Source organism: Channa argus, chromosome 4, assembly GCF_033026475.1.
Source record: "Channa argus isolate prfri chromosome 4, Channa argus male v1.0, whole genome shotgun sequence".
Classification (NCBI taxonomy): domain Eukaryota; kingdom Metazoa; phylum Chordata; class Actinopteri; order Anabantiformes; family Channidae; genus Channa; species Channa argus.
Genome location: NC_090200.1, coordinates 17,118,302 through 17,137,742, shown reverse-complemented (window position 1 = coordinate 17,137,742; position 19,441 = coordinate 17,118,302). Strand labels below are relative to the sequence as shown.

General features: G+C 40.0%; 1 protein-coding gene across 8 annotated transcripts in view; it reads left to right on the top strand.

Annotated features, from left to right (window-relative positions):
- The window catches only part of shank3a (SH3 and multiple ankyrin repeat domains 3a), a 209,372-nt gene that overhangs the window by 136,652 nt on the left and 53,279 nt on the right, over positions 1–19,441 (top strand). For 7 of the 8 annotated variants that reach the window (XM_067500254.1, XM_067500259.1, XM_067500257.1 and 4 more), the window contains 4 exons: positions 10,066–10,247; positions 10,679–10,702; positions 12,798–12,824; positions 13,435–13,500. In XM_067500254.1, the coding sequence (XP_067356355.1) occupies positions 10,066–10,247; positions 10,679–10,702; positions 12,798–12,824; positions 13,435–13,500 (299 nt within the window). The remainder of the gene's footprint in view (positions 1–10,065; positions 10,248–10,678; positions 10,703–12,797; positions 12,825–13,434; positions 13,501–19,441) is intronic. The other variant, XM_067500258.1, reaches the window with a different exon arrangement.

Genomic DNA, 19,441 nt, shown 5'->3' with positions numbered 1-19,441 from the left:
GAGAGACAGTGAATACATTCTCAATTTGGAGTAATTTAAGATAGATACATAAATCCACAGTTGCAGGTTTGTCACTGGTTGCTGGAGCAAATCCTCACCCTTTTCACACTGAAACTTTGGATGAAATGCTCTGTAAACTGGGGCCATTATCACATCTTGGAGCAAAAAGTGATTTACTGAGACTTGGATTGTTAAGCTTTTTATTATGACCATATTTCAGCAAGATCACCTGCGTACACCACACAACTAATATGATTCCTGGATGTCACAAACTGTGTGTGTTTGTGTGAAATAGTGATGTCTGACGGGGGAATTGCATTACAGACACGGCTCCAGCCATACCCCACCCTCTCCTTTAATATTTTTCTGTCACTTCACTTCATTCATCAAAGACTCATTAATCCATGGTTTGCAGCTAGAGAGAAGTCAACATCCTTTATTACATCATGTAACATGCACATATCACAGCATAGCAACTAAAACTCTGAAGTTTAGATCAAAATTAAATTTATATGAAGCAAATTTGTTTCTTTAATAAATTCACACTGCAGTTTTAAACTAGCCTCCTCTTTCTATCAAGCACAGTGTATTTTTATGATACCGAATTACAGTAAGTGCATATTTCTCTGCTGTATCTGGCAATATATCAGCATTACTGTTTACTGTCAGAGATACACATATTTTGCTTTGTAAGTGCTCATTTTGGAAAAGGCTGACTAGAATGTGAACAAAGGTAAAGCATAGAAGTGACATATACAATAGTAAAGGACAAAAGGACAAAGGCAGGTTTAGTATGGCTGCTGTGTCCTGGCCTAAATGTCCTTTGTACACAGGTAATTGAGACTTTTCTTCAATGTGCATTACCTTTACATCAAACATTGAAGTGAGGTGAATGTATAAAAAACAGAAAATGAGCAGCTGGTCTCCATGGTCTGAACCTGCACTCAGGTGAGACTGATGCAGTCCTTGAATGTTTTCTCTCTAATGTTTCTCCCTCCCTCTCGCTGTTTCTCTCTCTGACCTTCTGTTTATGCCCATGGTAACTCTAGAGGCATTATGAGTACCAGGGGAGTGTGAAATTAGCTTGGCCAGTCAACAGCCTGCCCAATAGCAGATTCCAGCAAGTTCCTGTGGAACTCACTGTCACTTTCTTCTCCTTGGATGTGTGCAATGCTGCCAGGGTTCAATGGCTCGACCAGGCCCTAGCAAAAACAAAGTTTTTCAGCACACATACATTTCGGGGGGAGAGAGCAACTTCTATTGGGTAAAACACAGTGTAAATACCACATTATCAATGTAATGTGGTATTTAAACCTTTTTGAGGGGAGTAAGAGGTAAGGATAATGTTATTCCAAATGCTATTGGACTTTACATTTAAGTTGGTATTGAACAAACTACATAAATAGAATAGAACGGTAACTAAACCCCTAAAATGCTTTTTTTTAGCTAAAAACAAATGCTTATGGTATTTAGTGGTGGCGTCGATTGATTCCGGGCCAAATCTTGACATTTTAGTGCAAAATAATTGAATTCTACATTTTTTGTTATATACACAGTGACTGCTCTCTACTCGCCACTGCAATTAATTTTTGCTATTGGGCTGGTCTGGTAGCAGGAGACCTGTTCGTCACCAATCAACCACCATCACCTCACCCCACCCTATCCCAACGTCCCTCACCCATCTCTTTCCCCCCTGCTATAAAATCAACATGTCCTGCATGCAGACTGTGGAGAGAGGTAGGAGTTGATTGTAGATTGACTGTAGCTAGAATGCAAAGGTTTACAGTACCATAGCCAGCATTAGCCTAGTAGTCTGGGTCTCAATGTGTAATCAACGCTTCGTAAGGCTTTTTTATGGTGCCGCAACGGACTAAAAGAAGTTTAGATGGGCATAGTAGAGAGAGAAAATATAGGTCAAAGTGGCTTATAAAGACAAGAACAGAAAAAACAAAAAACAAAACTCACCAAAGTGGATTAAAATGTGGGTCAGTTGAAGACTCAGTACTGGGTGATAACATGGTAACACTTAGAACTTGGAACAAAGTAAATTTATCTGAGGTTAATTGGTTACTTACAATGATGTGCTGTCATTACAAAACTGTACTGCAAATATGCAGTACTCCTGCTCCAAAATCAGCCCGGTGATAGAATATCCTGCTGGAAAAAGAGAAAAAGCTAGAAAATGTATGCAGTGCTGGATGATCAGAGTAACAAGTCACATGTCAAATCTCAGTTTTTTTTATCTTTTCAACATTACAACAGCAGCAGACCCATACACATGTAAAACCTGCTCAGGTATAACCAAAACTGTAGGCAAAAGGGCTACAAACCTTATGATTGAGTAAGTAGATAGCGAAATAAAACTTCCACTTCCAAACTTAAATGAGTGTGACATGATTTCTGACAACCGGAGAGAGATCTCATCTCTTGAGGTGGCACGTCAGCAGCCACACTTACAGCGATTTACAGACAGGATAACCACAGTGGATCGAAACACTCCCATCCTCCTGCTCTTGGGTAGAGATATCCTTCGAGTGCACAAAGTGAGGGAGCATATAAATGCACCCAACAGTGCTCCTTACGCACAAAGGCTAAATTTGGGGTGGGTCACTGTGGGTGATGCATGCCTGGGAACAACACGTAGGCCATCAAGTTTCAGTGTCCTAAAAATGCATGTGCTGGTGGTACATCTTTACTCAGTGCATACTCAAACTAAATTCAGGTGAAGGAGACATTTAATACTATCGTTACATATAAGTTGTTCTCCAGCCTTGTGTACTTAGAATGTAAGTGTATTAGTGGGTGTACGGACACACTGGGATATACAGTGTTTGACAAAACAAGGAATGATGACAAGCCTGTCAGTAGCTGATCACACCTTTCTTGACAGTAATCAAGATCAAGCAAACAGCTGGGTGGCACCATTACCATTTTGCTTCCCCAGACAGTACCCTTCCAAGTAACAAAGAGCAAGCAATCAATTGTCTTAGTTCTCATAGGAAAACACTTGACAAGAAACCTGAAATGAAGAGACAGTACACTGAGTTCATGTAGTAAACGTTTGACAATGCAGAGCTTGCAGAACTTGCACCTCCCCTGGAAAAACATAAAGAACACTGGTACTCACCATCATTCGGTGTATACCACCCCCAGAAACCTGATCATTTGAGAGTGGTATTTTATTTAAGTGAAGAATATAGAGTCTCTTTAAACAAAGTACTGCTTAGTGGCCTTGATTTAAGCAACACACTTTTAGCAGTTCTCCTGCGCTTCAGAAAAGAGCCTGTAGCATTCACAGCTGAATTCAACACATTTTTATTGGTTTCTAGTACAAGGTGAGAGAGATCACACCTTTGATGCCAAGCAGTTCATCACATTTTTATGTTGATGATGCACTTGCATCTTCAAGAAAGCTCAAAAATATGTTAGCAGAGTTTAACCTGAAACTACACAAAATAGCATCCAACAGCCACAAGGTAATGGAAGCTTTTCCAGCTGATGAGTGGGCCAAGGATTTGAAAGATTTGGACCTTAGATTAGATGATCTCCCCCTACAGCACAGTCTATGAGTCCTGTGGAACATGGAAATAGACAGTTTCACAATCCAAGTGTCCCAAAAAGAAAGGCCATACACCAGGAGAGGTGTTTTGTCCACTGTAAATGATGTGTATGGCCCTCTAGGAATTGTGGCTCCTATAACTATGAAAGCAAGGGCCCTACTCCTCAAACTCTCAACTGAGAGCAATGACTTGGAGGTACCACTTCCTTCTAAAAAGGGGGAGGAATTGAATAGGTGGAAAAGGTCTTTGAATGATCTCCAGCATATCCAGATAGCAAGATGCTATGTTACATTGTCTCAGTCTTCTGCTCAGAGAAGTAGCAATCGGAGCTGTTGCCTACCTGAAAGTTATTTGCAGTTTACAGTGTCAAGGCTATGATAGATTTATCAAAACTAGCCCCACGGCCTGCTCACACTGTTCCACAACTAGAGTTACGTTATGTCAGATTGGCTGTGGAAATATACTAGCTTGTTATAAGTGAGATCGACATTTATGTGGATGCTGCAAACGTTTTCACCGAGAGTAAGATACTTAACACAACGAAACCCAGTGCTACCCCAGTCTGACATCTTCAGTCTCATTGAGCCTGAAGCACCTGATACATTTCCGTTTAGAAAATGCCTCATGAGACATTACTTACTTGTCTAAGTCTGCTAAGCTCTTTCTCAGATCTTTCCTAACCTCCTTTGAACTACCTATTACATATGAGCTGGTCAGTCAAATGAGTGCTGCCAAACAAACCTTTCTAGAAGCTACCATCTGTAGTCAATTGTAATCATTATCAGGAAGTTAAAATGTCTTGGGATATTAGGACATTTCACTTTTGACATTTTCAATATGGCTGAGGCTATTTTGGCTTGTTCAGATCACCCGTTAGATTTTCAGTTACTTCCAATTCAGCATTTTAGGATTCTAAATCCTTTTTTGTTGACTTTGGGGTGCTATCTATTGTATGATCTGCTGTGCTGTGTGTGGTGTGCATGGTGTTTGTTTGTTTCACTTTTTGTTCACATTGCAAACCAAATTTAGCCTTCTTAGAGGAAAACAAGATTGTTTGGGTAATTGTTTGGTTTGTTGGTTGGTTGGTTTAATGATTAAATAATTGATTAATTCTTACATTTCAGCCCAGAAGAATTACAATTGAAGTGAATGTAAGTGTGTGTTTATATTTATGATATTTTTAAGCAGAAATGAATGAAAACCATTGCATCAAATATTGGGGAGGTTCTTTTATATTAGTTGTATGGTGTACAGTCATTCTTGCAAGCAGGAACACAGTATAAAGGAATTATTTAGCACAAATATTGCCATTACAGACTTGTCTGTGATGAGTATAAATGTCGCACTATAACTGTGGTGATCGCAGTTTACATCTAGCACACCTCCAACACATATGGTGATGGTCAGTATTTACAGACACAAAACTGTGACAGGTCTGACTCATTGTAGCAGTTTGATAACCATGGTAGCCCTGCAATCCTTTTTCCATTCATGACTTCAAGTTCTTCCTGAGGGAATCCAAGGCATTCCCAGGCTAAATTTGATAGGTAATCTCTCCAGTATGTTTGTGACCTGCCCAGATATTACTCTTAGCTCCTTCTGCATATCTATCTATCCATTTTACCGTCACTTTGGATTAACCAAGAAAGCCTGGAGGGAATTTGTCTTCCTTTTTGTACCTTTGATATTATTCTTTCTGTCAATTTCCATAGCTCATAACCATAGGAGGGGACCACAAGATAATTAAATGCCTAATTTAAGTTAAATGAGTGAATTGTTTATGATTTCATATTACTTCTAGCTGTATTCAGTGACTGAGTGGTTCAGAGCAAGGTTCTGTTTTTTTCATATTCCCTAAACACACACACATACACACACACGCCCATCGGGACTTTAAATACTTTGAGCCTTTTGCAGCTGGAAGCACTTCAAACACATTTTTAACAATCTAGTCATTTACCCTGCTGCCAAAAATGAACACGCTGTACATGCTAGTTTGGTCATTAAAAAATTTCCTTTACGTCATACAAATTTTGTTTGTGATACTGCAAATCAGGACAAATGTACACACACATAAATGTGGAGCGGATATTTGAATGTAAGTGAATAGTGCGCTAAAAGGATGCCAAACTATAGTTATAAAAGTTATAAAAGTCATTACTAAGTAATTTATCCAAGGCTCCTCACCTTTCAACGATTGAAAGTTTAGACCGATGAAATAATAATACCAATTTACCCTTTCTTCTGAATTTGCTTAATGGTAAAAGTACTGTAAAGTACTGCATAGTTGTTTACTGTATGTGCAAACATAATTTGAGCTCAGCATCTTAATTTCTCTTGTCCAATGTTCGCATTCTGCTTTGTCTTTCATAGTCCTAAAGACTCCTACACTGTGCAAGAAAAAAAAAAAGAGCACGTATTCATTCAAGTGTAGCAAAGCAAGGGCAGACCAATGATCATTAGGATGCAAAGTGTGATGCTGATTATGGCTGTTTATAATGGGCTCATCTCACCTTAGTAAGCTGGACTATTTGAGGAAAAAGCCATTTACCTGAAAAGGCAAGGCGGTCATGTGAGAAAATGCTACACTAAACCTGCATAGTTTGATAGCGTCTGTGAAAATGGCATTTAATGACATTTGCTATTGCATCTTTAGAGTTATGTAGGCATTTCATACATTTTGACACGAACTGAGGCAACTAGATAAAGTACCAAGCTGTTCAAATGTTAAGCTTCTCTTTATTGGGCTTATTGACCCTAAATCAAGCATGTGACAGCTGACTTGGTAATATTAATTTATATAAATATTGTAATTGTAACAAAAATTTAAACGCCAACAAACAGTACAGTGCTTCATATTTATTTAGGTTAATATACTTGTTTATATGAGCATATATATTTGTCTATGTAAGCTCAATTACTGCCGCCACATATAGCAGCTATACTGTATAGTATGTCTGTGTGTACAAGGTATGTAAAATAATTAAGTGTTTAAATAATAAGTGTTTAAAGACAAATGATCAATGACATGTTGATTGTTATAGAAATCCATGTTAGTTTTATTGACTTACTCTAGTGCATTTGTTGGTTATACTTTCTTTTCTTTTATTGACAGTTGCCATCGTTACAGAGGCTAGGCTGGTGTCCTAGGAAACAGTAGAGCTTTTGTAATGGACTGCTTTAGAACTTTGTCTTTTGAGTGTGTATGTGTGTATTTGTGTGTGCATGTAATAGATGTCTTCTACATCTGTATCTTGTAGAAGCCACTCTTAATGAGGCGAAGTGAAAGAGAAGGAAAGAGGAATAGATACATAGGAACCAAATAAGCAAGAAAAAAATATGTGTAAATGTGGCACTGAATTGCATATGTAAATTGTGAGTTGTGTTAATTGTGTTAAATAAATTGAACGAGGGAAGCTTCTTCAAAATATTTAACAATCTCTAGACATTTGCCCTTCTGCCAAAAATAAAGACAGACATTCTACATACTATCCAAGCCATGCGACTGTAGCTGGTTCATTAATATACCAACCCACAGTCAAACAACTAAATTTCAACTCTGAGTGCATGAGCAGTAAGAATTTGCTCTTTGCTCTCATTTGGTCTAATTTCACAAAGATCAAATCACACAGTAACACTGACACCTCACAGCAAGAATATTCTGGGTTTGAATTTGTATTTTTTTCCTGCGCATATGTGGGTGATCTTGTCATTTAAGACAAAATGAGAGCAAAAACAAACTCCACCACTTTCCTCCTCACTGGCACTGTAGATAACATACTGTATATCAACCCAACCTTAGGTTCACAACCAGGTAGCACCTGAGGTCAGTGTGTGCAGTGTGTACTGCATATAGATGTGAAGACAGTGTTGGGACGGTTAATTTTTGTTAAATATAAGTAATCTAAACTATTTCACTACTTTATGTAACATATTGTTTTTTGAGTACTTTTTCAGCAAATGTTTTAAACTGGGCAATAAAACTGAAAAACCTGCAAATGTTCCCTCAAGTTTGACACTTTTGCTAAACAAACTTTGCTGTATAGTAATGTAAGAGCCCGTTTCCTATTTCAATATTGTTGAAATTCCAGCACTAAGAGGTGTTTTCGTCTGACAAAATATATTCACCCACATTTGCTGGTCGAAGCCAGGCATGGCAGACTCTGGTTTTCAATGTGCGTTGATTTGACCGGGTGTTGGAGAAAAGTCAAACAAGACAATTACACAAAAACAATGCTCAAAATTTGATTGCAAGCTGCCAAAGTGAAAACGCCTGGAGGTAGAGACAGCTCTTTTTAAGCCATCCCACCCTTGATTAAGTCAAATTAGTCCCAATGGCTTTACTTTTTTGCCAAATAGTAATATACTCAGATGGGAACCCTATGTAATCAGCAGATTATATAGGATTATGATCAGCAAAATTTTGATCGATATACAGTACAGGGAGGAAACTTTGTGTAGCTTAGAAGGAAGATTTGAGTCATTAAAACATATCTGTTTTAAAAGATCTAATATTTTGGCTGTATCAGTTTGACATAACCTCATCTATCTCGCTTCTTCAAACCTCCCTCCCTAGTGACAACCCCCCTTACCCATATCACATCCCTCCTGTGTGCTGCTGATGTTCAGTGCTGGGGCTCAGGCATTAACATGCGGCAGCCATCCCAGCCCCTCAGTCCCTGCGGTAATTGGAAAGCCGTCAGCTAGTCGTTGTTTCGATGGAGAAAGGGACAGAGAAAGAAGCTGGGTTAGATAGGGAGAGCAAGAAAAGCAATAGGGAGTTGGGGAGAGAAAGAGACAAACAAGGCTTGAAATGGGGAAGGGTGTAGACAGAAGGATGGAGAAGGGGGAAGGGGAAAAGGGCAAAGGAGGGTGGAATCAGGTAAATGAAAAAAATAAAGGCTATTAAGTGACTGATACAAATTGCTAGATGAGGAATTGCAAGAGATTGAAAGAGGTTGAATGGCAGATAGACAGGCATAAAGGGTTTTAGAGAATCTTTTAAGGAAATGTTGCTGAGAATAGTATTAAAGTCCCAAAGGGCATAATCAAGTCGCTTATTACAATGAATGGGTATAATGGATAACACACATAAATACATACTCGAGTTAATCCCAGTTCAATATGCTATTGATATCCATGTATTGAAACATACCTGAGAAAGCTTTGACAACACAAGCAGCAGAATGATGCTGAATGCAACTTACACAGCAGTGGACAAGTAGTGATGAATGAAGACTAGGCGGAGCTCTGCTGCTGCTGTATTAGAATTCGCTACCATAGAGAGAAGGAAAGAGAGGGAGATGCAAGAAACTGTTGAGAAGGACAAGAAGGTGAAATGGAAGGAAAAGAATGAGAGAGAGAGAGAGAGAGAAAGAAGGAGGGAGTTTGAGGCAAAGGGGAAGAGGGAGGAGCAACAATTAAACCAAATGGGCTGGAGCTTTTTGCCCCCCGCCCCACTGCACACAAGCACCCACACTCACCCTCTCACACACACATACACATGCATACTCTACCTGCCTGTCTTGGGAGCCATGGCACATGCACACTCACAAGCAGACATGCTGGAAGATATCAATCGTGTTTTGGAACTGGTGTGTGTGTCAGCGACGTGTTAGCGACATGCTGGCAGTGGCGTATGCCATGCTAGCGGAGGTGCAATGTTAGGAGTGGAGGGGGCTGTCTGTGTATGTGCCTGTGCGCATGGCTAGAATGCACATAGAGGGCTTGTGGTGTGTGAGTGTGAGCGATCTGTCAAAGGGGAGGGGAGCCACGGAGCGCAGCAGCAGCAGTAGCAGCAGCACTGCCAGAGTGTGTGTGAGTGTGTGTGAGCGAGCGTGTGTGTGTGTGAGGGGTGGAGGGGAGAGGAGAGGCAGACGCGGCGGGACTCCCGGGAGAAGGAGCGGGAGTCGGGGAGCAGACCCAGCCTCTCTCCTCCACAGCAGGAGAACCAGGACCCAAGGACAAGGCAGGATCTGTAACCCAGCCCTGGAGTAGCTGGAACTGGGGACACACCGGGAATATCTGTCCCTCTTGGGAGGGGGCTTCTGCTGGAGCCCTAACTCAGGATGTATTTGACTAAGGGGGGGCTTCCAGACCAATCTGACAGACCTACACAGAGACAGAAACAGTGCATTTTCTCTTACCGTTAAATATTTCTGCTTCTACCTCGGTTAGGATACAGGGGAGAGGGGAGACATAGAAGGAGAGAGTAAAAAAGAGCAAGAAGGATATTGTCTGTGCTATTAAGGAAGGAAGAAAGGGAATAAGAAGAGGAGGGGGAGAGAGTGGTTGGGAGGAGGTTACTCTCCTCTCATGACTCTCCCATGGAACACTGACTGTTGATCAGCAGGCACTGGTACTTGTTTATGAACCCCTCCCTGGCCACTATAACAGCCAGGGGGAGTCACCAGGTTGCTGTCCCACTAACAACCATGTCTGTGACCACAGGCTTCAGCTACCAGCTACCTGGAATCACCACAGTAACATATGTGTTTGTTTACAGCCCAGGCTCAGTGCAGCGAGACCCAAGCCCCCCTCATCACATCCCTCCAGCACTAGCTGGCCCCCGTGGGCCCAAACGGAAACTCTACAGTGCTGTCCCAGGACGTACCTTCATTGTGGTCAAGCCCTACACACCACAGGGGGAAGGAGAGATTCAACTCAACCGTGGAGAGAGGGTCAAAGGTAGGTTGTCTACTTCAGTTTATATCGCCACACTTTGCTTACCTACGTACTTTAACTTCTATTTCTTGACAAGACGGCTGTTATGATATCATGTATTTCTAAGTATGTTAGCATCTTTCATGGCCAGTAACAATGTTAAGCCTCTTCTGTTAAGTTCATGGCTACATGTGACTGGTGGGGCTGTCAGAGTTGTGTCTGTTACAGAATAAAACAGCAGATGTTTCTGTGTCTCAAGATCAAGCATACCATTACTTCACTGGGTTTGGCTGCAAAGCAGTTATGTAATCATTTCAGTGTTGTTCCAACTTGACATTGAGAATTGTCATTTCATACACTTTTTAAATGTGCTGTTTCTGCTTTACACAGAGGTGCAGTGGCTTTTCTTTCATGTGTTTGTGTGTGCTTTTGTCTCCATCCATGCTTCACTCAAGACTATGACTGTAATGACATAGAAGGTAATAATATTCTTCTGACCCTGTCTCTCTCCCATTCACCTGTGTGTGTGAACCCTACACCTATGATGTTGAAATTACTTTTAGGCCCTGTTTGAATCAAACTTGAGATGTGTGCACAATCTCACTATAAATCTGCGATTACTTCAAGGAGAGGGCATGCAAATTCAAACAGGTCCTGTGTACTTGTGTTTGTTGGTATGGATACACACATTGTCCTTCTTCCTCTCTGAGAGTTCTTTCCCGCAATACACAACTGCTTTTCTCCTTCGCCTTATCACCTGTCCACAGACAGCCAGCTCCCCACTGACCCCACACCCTACATCATACCACTTCACATACATTACCATGGATCAAACCCACATTAGCTTAATGGAAACAGTCCCTCATGTCCTCAGAAAAAAAGTAGAAAGAGCAGCCGCTCTTTTGCTGAGACCTCTCGGGTTCCTTTCAAAACCAACAGAGGCACAGGAAATACAGATTATGTTCTTATCTCTCTCCCTCTTTCTTAGAAGCATTCAGCAGCAAACAACATGCCAACAGTAGTCCAAGCCCACTGACGATATCCCTTCTCTCCGCCTGTATACATATTGGAGTATTGCCACCCTTTCCTAGATGTTTGCTGTCTTCCAGCTTCTCTCACACATCTTTACCAGCAGACAATCTCCTTGTATGCTCTGAGGCATATTCTTTATAGTGTCTTTACAGTGGCTGGTTATTGGAACACTGTTGTCATATGCAGAGGAATTGCGAAAACATGGGATAAACAATTCAGACCAAACTATTCCGACATGTTTTGCTGAACAAAACGGAATGACACAGCATTGACTGAAACTGATGCATACTGCTGTTGACACAAGTGTTATTTGAAATGTGATGACTCAACAGCAGTAGGTATGCCTCCGTCTACTGAATAGATCTGCTGTCATTGGCTCTTGTCAGTGCAGCTGAGTCGATAACCCTGCCACTAATGTGAACACACAGTGCATTGCCGTTCTTTCATGTTGGCCATGCAGGAAACAAGCTTACAGTCGCTTGGCTGCCAGCATCATGGCTCAGCCAAGTAAACCATCTGGCTTTGTTATGCAACACTGACCATCATAACCATTACTGTGTTGCATTCACTATGCTTCTGTAGTCTTGGGATATAAACTGAGAAATACATCACTGATGTCAACTGGTTGTTGAACAGCTTCAACTGCCTGGGAAATCCAGGATTTTTGTGAAGGGATTGTTTTGTTTACCAAATGTATAGTGTGCATTTTATGTAGTCGTAGCAGGGAATGACCAGGCCTCCTGATGTACAGGGAACCTAGGCTTGAGAACCCACTTCCTTTAGGGACAGACAACCCTTGGTTTGATACATAATGCATTTCATCTAATCTGCATTCATAAATGGATGAGTTGCTAATACTAATAGGGCTCATTTGCAATGAAGGACAAGAGGAGCTAAGGCAAGTGAAAGGGAGGGAAAAAGATAGGTGGATTTATTCCTTTATCTTTTCCCATCTCATCCTTCTGATTAAAATGACAAATTAAAAGTACGGTATCTACACCTTCAGGGATGTTGATTAAAGCCAGCCGATACTGCTTCAGATTACAAACATGTTGATGATTCAGCTGTAGTTAGATAATTAGCCTCTTTACCCCACTAACCCTTTAAGCACACACACACACACACATACAGAGTCACTTATAATTAATTTCTGTCTTCCCGTTAATGTCCTCACGACCTTGTTAATCACCAGTTATACCAACGGAGCATCTTTATGACGAGATCAGGCTGGGTAAATCTTACTAATTAATGTTTTTTTCCGTGTATGTGGCTGTTTTTTATATGTGAGACAACTGTGTGTTAGCATCCATGCTTACATATGTAAGCACTGGTATACAGTAGCTGTCTGTAAGCTCACCTGCTGGTAGGACTAATTGTTGTTGAGGCAGGGAACATTGTATGCTGTACAGGACGAGATGTGTAATACAATAAAGGGAGACATGCAGTAGAGTGTAGAATGTTTCCCATGCAGTATGTTAAATCCTTTTGAATTTAAGATTCTTGATAATCATTAAAGATGTTTTTGTTTGTGTTTTTTTGTAGTGAAGGATGACTGTCTGGACTCACATGGTAATTACAGCAGAGCTTTATAATGACACTTAGCATAGTACTCTGTCTTCTGTAAAATACACGGCTTAACCTGACATAGAGATAGTAGTTTGCTTTTGCTCACTGCTGGATATTACCCCAATTTAAGTGGAAGTTTGTCATGTTTAATTAAAGCAAGCAGTTTATTTAGTTTTTACTTGCAGCTAAAGGGCTTTCAAATTCCCATTTGACAAAATGGCCTTCATCCGTTATAGTTTTTTATAACTCATCACATTCTTTAGGCAGTGTACAATAACCAACTGTGTGACTTCCTGTTAGGATTCTTATAAAAAATTAGTAGAAGCAAACCATTGCCTCTGAAAGTAGTGTAATTCCCTTCACTTTTTGCACAATTACAGTATTGTAGGTTTAATTTTAAATGGAACTAACAGCTCCTCATCACTGGACTAATACCATCCTTATGGTGAGAACTTTCTAAAAATCACAAGATATTAATTCTAAAGCAGTAGCATAAGACAGTGAATGTTGTAGTGTGGTAGTGATAGTACATTAGATAAACTGTAGACAATTGATACTTACATTACTTAAATGTATATAATGAAAATGTATTATTTTATCTAATGCTTTATAGCTGAAACTCCGTGCAATGGCAATGAAGAAGATTACACTAATGACAATGATGAAGATGAAAATGAAGGTAAAATGATGTTTTACATTTTCAAAGAAGGATGACAAAGTGATTCAGTGAAATCGGTAAAGCATACAATTGTGTTGTAGTGTGTTATCACAAAGTTTGCAATGTAAAAAAAAATCTGCATCATGAAGATAATGTATAAATGGACAGGAGACTTAAGTGGGACAGTTCTGCTTTGTCATCCTTAATATTCATCTAGACTAGCCCGGATACATGACATATATATACACTTTTCTGATAGGACTTTTTGTTTTCTCCTTGACTTAGATTTTTGCTGCCTTGTACCTCACTTGTAAGTCGCTTTGGATAAAAGCGTCTGCTAAATGACTAAATGTAAATGTAAATATAGTCCACTTGTGTGACAGTTGTTGACGAGTATTAAATGCATGCTTGCTTTTATTGATAGAATCAAATGCTATGTATTACGGAGAGTTGCGTGCTCTTCACTTTTCGGCTCATTGGTCTGTTGTCTGAGATCTATGTCTTTAGACAGCTGTTGTCTAGACAAACAGCTCTGCTGTCCGCCATTTAGCAGGGCCATCCACCTCCAGCTCTTCAAGCACACAATCTCAGGTAATGAGGTCTGTTTGTCCTTCCTCACTTGTTGAGTGCCACTGGACCACAAGCTAGCCTGCACTTGGTATCATGGGATGTTTGAACGTCTGTGTGTGTGTGTGTGTGTGTGTGTGTGTGTGTGTGTGTGTGTGTGTGTGTGTGTGTGTGTGTGTTCATATGTCAGTGAGTTCAGTTTAGGAGGAATTAAATACTTTATCAGATCTATGGGTACATGTGAGTATGTGGACATGGTCGCAATTGTGTGTGTGTATTTGTTTGATGATCCCTTTGGTACACATCTTAACAGCTCACCCAGGCCAAAACCCCAGCACTCTTCCATACCCTCTTTCTTTTCTCATTTCTCTCCTTGCCCCTGTGTTTGTTTCGGCTCTTTCTTTCCACTGACCTTATCTGGCCTCATCATCCGGATGGACGTTTCATGAAAAGCCATTTACTGTCACCATAGTAACAAACAGGGACACATGCCACCATAACCCAGTGAAGCTTTTTACACACTTGCTTGGACATACAGAACTTTACCCAAACACATGTAGCCACTCAAACTCAACACACAATTACAAGTAGAAACATGATACAAACTGGAACACAAAGGAAACAGATCGGAAACACATTCAAAGGAACAGGTGTATGTAGCAACATGCTGGTTCCCCCCCTGGGAGCATTAACTGCACGTTCAAGACATTCTTCACCTCAACAAGGTGACACATTTAAGAGCATGCTTCCGTAACAGTGTATTACAACTCACACACCAAATACACATTCTCCAAACACCATTATAAATCTTGTAGACAACCATGAAAATGAAACCAGTGCAAGTAACGTTGAGATTAGACATTCACAAACATGATTAATGGTATTTGGCCTTACCCAGTGTGTGTAAAATATTAACACTGCTATGGGCTGTGAAGGATACCTGGACTAGCTATACCAATACAAACATACATATTGGGTTTTAATGGTCTGGCTTCAACACAGGCTCAGAAAGCAGCTATTACTGTTGTTAAGATCTCTGAGAACACATTGGTATAGCTCAGCCATTTACAGTACTAATGCTGCATAGTGTAAGTAATTGTCTCCCACAAGTTAGATAAACTGCTTTCTTCAAATATTCAGCAACTAGCTGTCTTAATAGCCAAGGAACATATGGAAGAAATGTCTCTCTCTCCACCTTCCCCTCTGCCCTTTCTTTCAAAGTCTCTTGGTTTCTGTCTTTCGATATGTTTTACATCACGCCTATGCACACTGCATGCAAATGCAGAATATAAATAAATCTTTTTATTAGTATACTATGCCTATGCGGGTTTGGTGCTTTTTGTGTTGTTTTCATTTTGGGTTTTTTTGCAAGTAACATTCTGCAATAGTTTTTGTATTTGTTTCATCTCTTTCTAATTCATTAATACAGCATGAGATCTCACTTGGATTAATTGTACAACTTTATCAATTTATCTTATCAATGTACTTTTTTGAATCATTTGTTATGTAAGATGCTTTTTACCTTAAAGACCCAATCAGCAGGATTTGGTACTTTGGTGCAATTTGTCTCATGCAATGTGCATGCTAACTACAAACAAACTGCAGCATTACACCAAAGTTGCAGTGTGAAGTAAACATTCAAGCTCAGTCATTTTTATTTTAATGTGCTATCAAAGTTCACAAACAGACACAGAACAGATAATCATCTAACATAACCATTCAAAACTTGGATTACCTTGACAGAAAGTGAAACTTGCATGGTAGGCTCAACAACACAGCTAACAGTTTACAGCTACCACCACAAGAGCACGTATTACAACTAATGTCAAAATTTCATGTGCTGGAGATTTAAGGCGAATATTTACCATAGGCAAGGCAAAAGCCCTAGGTACAACAAAGATATTAGTGAATGTGCACGGGGACATTTGAAGGAGAGAGTATGTTAGGGGTTTAGAATGTGAGTGCTGTATTACTCAGGAGACAGGAATGTCATCACTGTATTCACTATATGCTTGTTATTTCATTTATTCATCATTTATAATGCTCCAAGCTCTCTCTCTCTCTTTCTCTCTCTCTCTCTCTCTCTTTCTCTCTCTCTCTGTCTCTCTTGCTCTCACTCTCTCTGTGTGTTTGTGTCTGAGTACTGGACAGGATTCATACTGGACAGGTTCAGAAGCTTTAGGCAAGGACTTTCATGTCACAGCTGATCTTGTAGTGGGCCAATCAGAGTAGCAGCAGGGTGCAAAGTGTCGCCCACGCACCTACCTGTTCCCTGCAGAATAAGCCACCTGTCTTCATATTACAATTTTATAATTTTCTAAGTTACTTGTTTGTTTCTTTGTTTGTTTTCCAAATATGGTGCACCTTGGTTCACAGGATCACTGCACCCTCTCATTCAAATTACATCGATGCTTGCAAACAAACATATAATTTACTGAGTTATAGTCTCTCACAAGATGCTAATTAAAAACACAGCAGAAACAACTATCAGTAAATGAATAAACATGAACAGGAACACTGCTGCATAAACAACAGCCATCGACTAATACTGAAAAGTCTTCAACAGATAGTGATTCAAAAGCATATCAGTCTATCTCACAAATGTGCCAGGAAAATGGTTTATGTGCAACACAGTGAGAACAGGGCAGTGGTTCTAGGTAGAGTAGGTTTTAATAAATTCTGAAAAGCCTTTGCATTATGACGCCCTCTTGTTGAGGTCTCTCTAAACATGCACAAAGAATGTAATTATTTAAAAACAATCAAATTGAAATACATTATATTTTCTCCCAGATTTCTCTTATGTCTTTAAATTTAGGCTTATGACCACTCATCCACCCAACTCTTCCACGTAGCCATATGCAATTTCGGTCCGCAAACAGAACTTTGGTCACGTAGTAATATGTAGCAGAGGCTGGAGTGTGTACTGTACACTGGTCAGATTATTACAGTGTGTTCATTTATCAGCGCTTAAACATCCTTAATTATGTGGCACGTTGACTGGTCAATCGAATGATTAAGTTTGTGATTTACAACTCACCGGCAGACAGTCTTTCTCTAATTTACTACTAAACAATCTGCAGCTATTCAGTCACTTGCATAGTTGAATGCATTGTACACAATTTTTTTTGTTTTTTTGTCAGTGCACCATGTGACAGCTTTTTTGTCATTTCTTTTGTCATATCGTTATTTTGTTGTGTACATATCCCTTTTGTGTACGTGTATTTAACAAACTTTAATACTTTAGTCAAATTTTTGTGCAAGTAAGAAAAAAGAAGCCAAGACAGAGGTTAACTATTGAGTAGCCTGTTCTGTTTTTGTCTCCACCTGAGGCTTGGTGAAGATGGAGAGAAAGAAAGAATGAGATGGAAATAAAATAAAAGCGGGGGGGGGTAAAAGAAGAGGAATGTCATGTAGCACCCCTCAAGCCCTGGCAGAGAGGGAGGGACGAGATGAAATGAGAAGACAAGAGGGATCCCTCTGAGTCAGCCTTGGAGTTTTCCACCCTCCTCCTCCCACTATAATTTACAGCACCCCCACCCTCATTCCGTTTCCTTTTTTTCTGTAGCCTTCTTCCATTGCTCCACTCCTTCTTGTGACTCAGCTGTCATTCACAAAAAGCACCTTCTCATTGTTTCCATATTATTTAACATTTTTTCTTAAACTTGTCACAGTCTTACTCCTTTTAGGCTACCTCACTCTCTCTCTCCCACTCTTGCTCTCTATCTCTCTCTTTCCCGCCAACTCTCTCTCAGTTGAATACTGATGAACCAGTGACTGCACCACTCCCTTGTCCTCTTCTAAGGAAAAGTAGTCCAGCGAGGACAAACATGCAGCAAACCACAGCACACATTTAACTCACAGCAGTGTGACTGTCCTTCTTACTTCTTATTTATTGGCTCTCTACTTCAGTGTTGTATCTACTCTGGGGTCCACTCCCCACATCCCCTTCTTAATTGTCAGCCTCCTCTACTTCACGTATCCCCTGTGTACCTCCATCCTAGTTTATTAAATTTTCAATTTGTTTCCAAGTTGTCTTTTTCTTTTAAAGTCTTTATAACTTAACCTATATCCTAAAACTTTATCCACAAACTTGAACATTTCAGACACGAACACACACAAAAAAAGGTCTCCATGTTGGTTCTACAATTCTTTGGCACTGTACTGGAGGGAACACCCTTCTTCAAAAAGATATTCCCTCATTCGGTATTTTGATGATGTTTGTGGAGGCTGTTGTCTAATACATGTGTCCAAATTTCCCCATAGGTTCAATTGGGATGAGATGTGGTGACTGTTAAGATCATACCATATTATTAATATAATTTTCATGCTCATCGAACCATTCAGTGATTCCTGGTGCCCTATGGATGGGATCATTGTCATTCTGGCCAGAAATTTTCTATTCTGCTATGAGGATAGAAATATTACATTATAAGAGAAAGTAAAACGTTTGTACGGATATTCCACAAAGGAGACAAGTAGAACTCAACCAGGTTGGCCCCCAGATCCCTCCTTGTAGGGGTCAAATATCTTAATATACACCACAGATGCACTTGCCCACTTGACGAGAATATGGTAAATGATGAATTATCTAACTATGTCACTTTTTTCACATTTCTGTTGACCAAAGGTTTTTGAACCAGTAGACACTCAAATGTGTTCTTCTATTTGTACTAGGGGGTTTGTGCACTCCAACTCTACTATGGTATCCCTTTTTTTGTATCTGTCAATAGACTGTTCTCACTGACAAAGTCTGATCATGTTTCTGTGCTGATATTCAGAGGAACCCGAGGAACAGTTACATATCGCACTTTTGCACTAGGATGGTGGTTTTGTTCCGACCCTGTTTATGGGCGTCTTGATCTAAATACAGATGTTGAGCTGTCTGTAATTGAAGCTGGTGCCACCCATGAACCTTCACTAGGATTGTTTCCTCCTGCTACCTTGATCCAAAAATAGTATCAAATGGGGCCTGCTAAGCACTTTTAAACATGCCAAAGAGGATGACTGGATGTGAATTGCTCAACTGTACTATGCACGTGCCTACTGTATGTGTAGAAGCATTTGCATATTATGTTTCTCCACTGATTTTTTTCATTGTTTAACTTTAATTTTCTCTTGTTTGAATGTTCTGTGGGGTCAAAATCTGTGCTTTGTTTCGGGTTTCGTTCCTTAGTTACACTGGTTTTTGATTTAAAGATTTTTTTTTATGTCTCTGTTCGTCACTCCGTCAATTGTGACAATCATGATCAACCCTGCCATATAGTAGCTTCAGAAAGTCATCCTCCTTTCTCTTCCTCACTGTGTGTGTTTGTGTATGTTATCATGCTGTGTCCCCTTGTTTCATAAGGATGCAACTCTGCTCTCACTCGCTCTCTCTCTCTCTATTACACTGAAT